This window comes from Opisthocomus hoazin, chromosome 1 (genome assembly GCF_030867145.1).
Source record: "Opisthocomus hoazin isolate bOpiHoa1 chromosome 1, bOpiHoa1.hap1, whole genome shotgun sequence".
In the NCBI taxonomy this organism is placed as follows: domain Eukaryota; kingdom Metazoa; phylum Chordata; class Aves; order Opisthocomiformes; family Opisthocomidae; genus Opisthocomus; species Opisthocomus hoazin.
In genome coordinates, this window is record NC_134414.1 from 2,348,022 (window position 1) to 2,354,582 (window position 6,561).

The 6,561-nt window shown below is 51.5% G+C and overlaps 1 protein-coding gene across 1 annotated transcript; it reads left to right on the forward strand.

Annotated features, from left to right (window-relative positions):
• The first annotated feature begins 4,884 nt into the window (after nucleotides 1-4,884).
• Nucleotides 4,885-5,841, forward strand: LOC104339477 (olfactory receptor 51F2). The gene has a single exon (XM_009945634.2). The coding sequence runs from the start codon at nucleotides 4,885-4,887 to the stop codon at nucleotides 5,839-5,841; it is 957 nt and encodes a 318-aa protein (XP_009943936.2).
• The last annotated feature ends 720 nt before the right edge of the window (nucleotides 5,842-6,561 follow it).

A 6,561-nucleotide genomic window follows, 5' to 3' on the forward strand; every position in this document is an offset into this window, starting at 1 on the left:
AGCCCTCCGCTGGACTCTCTCCAGCAGCTCCTCATCTCTCTTGAACTGGGGAGCCCAGCACTGGACACAGCACTGCAGATGGGGCCTCCCCAGGGCAGTGTAGAGGGGGAGGAGAACCTCCCTCGACCTGCTGCCCACACTCTTAATGCACCCCAGGATTCCATGGGCCTTCTTGGCAGCCAGGGCACGCTGCTGGCTCATGGTCACCCTGTCGTCCCCCAGCACTCCCAGTCCCTCTCCGCAGAGCTGCTCTCCAGCAGGTCAGCCCCAGTCTGTACTGGTGCCTGGGGTTGTTCCTCCCCAGGGGCAGGACCCTGCCCTTGCCCTTGTTGAACTTCATCAGGTTCCTCTCTGCCCAACTCTCCAGCCTGTCCAGGTCTTGCTGGATGGCAGCACAGCCTGCCGGTGTATCCACCACTCCTCCCAGTTTTGTATCATCAGCAAACTTGAAGAGGTCATGAGCTGACAATGGAGGACATCCTGGAGTCCAAATCCCAACAGGTTCCCAAGGCACCCACAGACCTGCACTTCTCACTGCAGGACAGTGTCATGGCCAGGCTCCGTGCTGCCGACATAGGACAAGCCACAGGCTGCCCTGTTTTGCAGGACACCCTGCTCTGTCCCCTGGGGCACAGCACCATACTGGAAGAACTCAGCTGCTCCAGGTGATTTTGTATGTGCATGCAGCTCTGCACCATGAAATGATTCTTGGTTTTCTCCCAACCACACCAAAATATTCACGTCCTGGACAGGCTCCTTGAGTCCCAGGAGAGAAAAGAGGCTGAGCTGCCTGACTTGAAGGATCGTGATCAGTGGCACAAGGTCTGACTGGAGGCCAGCCACTGGTGTGACCAGTGAGTCAATACTGCAGCCAGTATTGTCTAACCACTTCATTAATGACCCAGATGATGGGGCAGAGTGCACCCTCAGCAAGTGTGCGGATGACACAACACCATTTCAGGAGACGGTGGTTCTGCTTTAGGCAGCCTTCAGCAATCCCTCTTCCAAGACACCCAATCTCCTTTCGAACTCAGGTGAATAATCTGGATCCACACCAACCTTCAGCAAGGGGTTCTTCTGATCTGCAGCCCAGCCAGGGAGAGGATCAGACGACACCATTCTCTTGTCCTCTCCCTCCTCACCACCAGCCGAAGAGTGTAACATCGTTCTACAAAGATGTTGACTAAAGGGTAAGGAAACATAGAATCATAGAATGTTTTGGATTGGAAGGGACCTTACAGATCATCTCATTCCAACTCCCCTGCCGTGGACAGGGACCTCTTCCACCAGACCAGGTTGCTCAAATCATAGAACTATTAAGGTTGGAAAAGACCTCTAAGATTGTCAAGTCCAACCTGGCCTTGAACACTGCCAGGGACTGGGCAGCCACAGCTTCTCTGGGCAACCTGGGCCAGGGCCTCACCAGCCTCAGAGTAAAGAATTTCTACCTTATATCTAATCTAAATCTATTCTTTCTCAGCTTAAAGCCCTTACCACTTGTCCTATCGCTGCATGCCCTTCACCAGTCTGTATCCCATCAATGGTGGGGAACAGGCAGCTGGAGGCTCCCCACTGCGGTGAACAAAGGGAGCTCCACACCACCCTCTGTACCCCACCATCCACCACCTCTATGTGACACTCACCACAGAATGAAATAAATTCTCAAAATAAAATATCTGATTGAGAATCCACCTTAGAAGTGCAGATAAATATCTTCAGGGTGGGGGTCAGGAGGATGGGGCCAGACTCTTTCCAGTGGTGCCCAGCGACAGGACAAGGGGCAACGGGCACAAACTGAAGCAGAGGAAGCTCCAGCTGAAGATGAGGAAGAACTTCTTCCCTCTGAGGGTGACGGAGCCCTGGCCCAGGCTGCCCAGAGGGGCTGTGGAGTCTCCTTCTCTGGAGATATTCCAGCCCCGCCTGGACAAGGTCCTGTGCAGCCTGCTCTGGGTGACCCTGCTTTGACAGGGGGTTGGGCTGGGGGATCCCCAGGGGTCCCTTCCAACCCCTGCTATGCTGGGATTCTGAGATTAATTGTCTGGTTCTTTTGGTTTGTGCTCTTCTTTGGGAACCTTTTGGGGATTTTTCCTGTTGTCCATGTTTCCTTGTATTTAACATATCTATGAACCTAAGTGTGCCATACACAAATATACATATATAAAGAGTAGCTATGTATAAACTGGGGAGCTGCAGTGAGGCACCACTGCAGGGGCAGAGGGCACCAGGGCTGAGAATTCCAGCGTGCAAATGTTTCACTGAGCAGGGAAAAACTGGGGAATTTTCTGAATACACATTTTTTGCCTTTTTTTTTTCCTGTACTATCAGTGCTCCGAAGTTGCCTTCACTCCCATTTTTGCACTCCGCTGTTCTTTTCGGAGAAGACAGGAAAACCTACTTGTACACAGCCCCGTGGGGCTCACACCTCCCTGAAGAGCAAAGGAATCCGCTGTGACTCCCTGGGTGAGACCCATGGGGTTTGCCCTGGCTGGGTTAAACACGGCTTTCCAGCTCTCTGCCCAGTGCCTGCCTGCAGCAGCGTGCACAGCCGGGGCTGTTCCGGATCCCCAGCCCACGTCCCCTGCTGCGACCTGGGGTAAGTACAGGGTGGGCTGTTGATAACGGAATAGAGATGTTCTCTCCCCGCAAGAACAATTTATTCCAAATCAAAAATGTCGTCAAAATAAGAATTTGCATCAAAAATGTCATCAAAATAAGAACTTGCAAAAGTCTCTGGCAGAAACATCAAACCAGCACGTTAGAAAAGGGCTAAGGTGGCAAGTTGCTTTGCTAAATATGAATTTTGATGTCCTATATACAGAGGGGTTTGATGTGAAAAGCCACCCTGAAATTTTATCATGATCAAAAATTGAAAATTAAAAATTTTCCCCATTCTCTCAAGTACTACATGGATAGCTATTTCCCTGTACTTAAATCAGCATATGCCCAGCACAATACGTCCTGAAGACAGACAGAATAATGGATAGACTGTAAGTTTATTTCTACAACGATTTTGCTCCCCACAGGAGCAAAGTGGGGTCTTCAGCTTCTTGGCTTTATGTTCTTTACACCCTCAGTTACCTCTTCTGCTGTCCCAGTTCTCCCTCTCCCACACTGTTTGGTTCAGTTTCAGAGAGCTTTTTTCCCTGATCCCAGGGGCAGTCAGCCCTAACTTTTGTCCCTATATGAGTCTTTCCCCTAATTGGGAAAGGAGGTGTTTGATGTTCTCTGTCTATAGACTGCTTTAACTCCCTTCACTAAGGGGTATGAGGATGAGGAGGGGACTGGAGCATCTCTCCTACGAGGAGAGGCTGAGGGAGCTGGGCTTGTTCAGCCTGGAGAAGAGCAGGCTGCGAGGGGACCTTCGAAATGCCTCTAAATATCTGCAGGGTGGGTGTCAGGAGGATGGGGCCAGACTCTTTCCAGTGGTGCCCAGCGACAGGACAAGGGGCAACGGGCACAAACTGGAGCAGAGGAAGCTCCAGCTGAACCCGAGGAAGAACTTCTTCCCTCTGAGGGTGCCGGAGCCCTGGCCCAGGCTGCCCAGGGAGGCTGTGGAGTCTCCTTCTCTGGAGATATTCCAGCCCCGCCTGGACAAGGTCCTGTGCAGCCTGCTGTAGGTGACCCTGCTTGGGCAGGGGGTTGGGCTGGGTGACCCACAGAGGTCCCTTCCAACTCCTACCATTCTGTGATTCTATAATTCTATGATTTCTCTGGAGATCTCTCCCTTTGCCCCAGCCTCCCATCACTGAGTGTTGCAGCGGGTCGCCCGTGCTCCCCGGGCAGTGAAGCTGCCCAGGAAAAGAGGTGGCTTCCAGAGTGCTCAGATAGAGACCTGGTGTTTGCTGCTGGGTTTTCTAATGGCCTCAGGCAGACGAAACACCGCTTCAGGCTCTCAGTCTTATTTAAGCCTTTGAATTTCTTCCTTCCCATTTAACCTTTTTGGCAGCCGTAGAGCACAAATCCATTTTCCCTCCATCAGGGTAGGTTTGGTTAACTGACCTGCGTGTTGAGCTGATAAAACTCCCTAAAACACTATACGTTTTGTCATACTTAAACAAAAAGACAAGAAATCAATACAGAGTCACATATAATGGGGCTACTTCTCATCTGGTTGAGATGTTATCTCTTGTGGTCTGACCGCATACGGTTCAGCACAAAGATTGACCTTTCTCCACCTTCGCCTCTCTCCCTCTCCGTCCCCCTTCCCTCTCCTGTCCAGGTACTTCAGCCTGGCAGGGACCACCATGGCCAGGGCGGCTCCTCCTACCTTTCAAGGTCAGGTTGGATGGGACTCTAAGCAACCAGGTGTAGTTGAAGATGTCTCTGCTTATGGCAGGGGGGTTGGGCTAGATGACCTCTCAAGGTCCTTTCCAATCCTAAGCATTTTATGATTCTGTGATTCTACGATTCTACTGCTGCAAGGAGCAGCCAGTCCCAGTGCCAAGACTGACCTCCAGGTCTCCATCCCACCTCTCCTCCTTCCCCAGCCAGGACCACCCTGGGCCCAGGCTCTTGTCTTGCCCGAGTTGCTGAGCAGCTTTCAGGCACCTCCCAAAGGGCTGAGCACCGAATCTCCTGAAACCCTGGGTATTTAAATACAACACAAGGACTACAACTAGGGGAGACTAAATGGTGCACTGCTCTTTCCTCGTTATCTGCTGCTGTGCACAGCCCAGACAGTGACCCTGGGGCTGGTCCACTGTGGCTTTTCTTTGGTCGATGTGAAGGATATGCATGAGGGCAGCTGCACAGGGGTTTCTTGGCTCTCAGGTGCCCATCCTCTCAAAACTGTTGCAGCTGGGGTTCATGTGGGGGGTCTCACAGCAGGGTTTTTTTATTCCAAAACACTATTATTTCCAGACCCTTGGACCATCAGTGTGTGAGATGTCACCTTCCAATAGGACTGGGTCCAGTCCCCTGACTTTCATCCTCACCGGCATTCCAGGTCTGCTGATGAGCAGCTACTGGATGGCATTGCCTCTCTGCTGCCTGTACTTCATCATGCTCCTGGGGAACTGTACCTTACTGTGGATGATAAAGACAGACCACAGCCTCCATACACCTATGTACTATTTCCTCTCCATGCTGGCCGTGGCAGACCTGGGCTTGTCTCTCTCCACCCTACCCACCATGATGGCCATTTTCTGGTTCGAGTCCACCTCCCTCTGTTTTGAGGCATGCATCATCCAGATGTACTTCATTCACTCCTTCTCTGCCATGGAGTCTGGGGTCCTGGTGGCTATGGCTTTTGACCGCTTTGTTGCTATTTGCTACCCTTTGCGCTACACCTCTGTCCTGACAAACTCCCTGATAATGAAGGCAGGAGGGGCCATCTTCGTGAGGGGCATCTCTGTGGTGCTGCCTGTTGCTGTCCTTATTAAGAAGATGTCTTTCTGCAGATCCCACATGCTGTCTCACTCCTTCTGCCTGCACCAGGACATGCTGAGGCTGGTTTGTGGAGATGTCAAGGTCAACAGTTTGTATGGGCTGACTGCGGTGATACTCACCAAGGGTCTGGACTCCCTGACCATCCTGCTATCTTACATGATGATCATCAGGGCCATCTTGAGCATCGTCTCCCAGGAAGCACGAGCCAAAGCTTTTAGCACGTGCATTTCCCACCTCTGTGCCGTCCTGATCTTCTACATCCCACTCATTAGTTTGTCCGTCATCCACAGGTTTGGGAAGAGGCTGCCTCCCCTCACTCACACTCTCCTGGCTGATATCTATCTCCTGGTGCCACCTGTTCTGAACCCACTCGTGTACAGCTGGAAAACCAAGCAGATCCGCAGACGGATCCTCATCCTGCTCTGTCGGAGAGGGACCCAGCCGCGGGTCTAGTCCCAGAGCAGCAATGCCACAAAGCCAGTCTCCTCCTTCCTCTCCAGACTGGTTGCTCGTGAGCAATATCTTCTCCCAGAGAAACTCACTAATGCCAGAAGAAACATGTCATCTCTTCTGCAGTACAGCTGTTCTCCTCTCCATGGAAGGATGGATTATGGCAACTGACATTATTCCACCTCCCATTTTGGGATGCCCCATTCCTCAGAAAGTCTGCAAGAGGGCAGAGCCGGTGTGGCTATGTCATGGGGGTTGGGCTAGATGACCTCTAAAGGTCCCTTCCAACCCAAAGCATTCTATGATTCTGTGAAGATGTCCTCCCTGCGGGTGGGGAGAGAGAAGGCTGCTGAGAGCAGGCTTTCATCAAGGGATTCACTGCTAACAGCAGTTTGGGTCTCTGAAGAAACATAGTCTTGCCAGACTTGTGCTTTTAATTACAATATTCCTACACCGGTTCATTACATGAAACTGTCAGTTCCCAGGGTTCTGTGATCATATGAGACTCCTCAGCTTTCATCACATAAATAATGTGATTCTTTACAGTCATGAAGGATAGAGAGGTACCAATGTCCTATGGACCGTAACCTAAGGACACAAAACCAGAGAACTGAGTCCCATCTTGTTGCAGGGTCTGCAAGCAGAGAGTATGATTTTCACTGTCTCAGGATACTGCCTGCTTTGCCTATAACTCTTTTGGGGACATCACAAAAAACTCTCCCC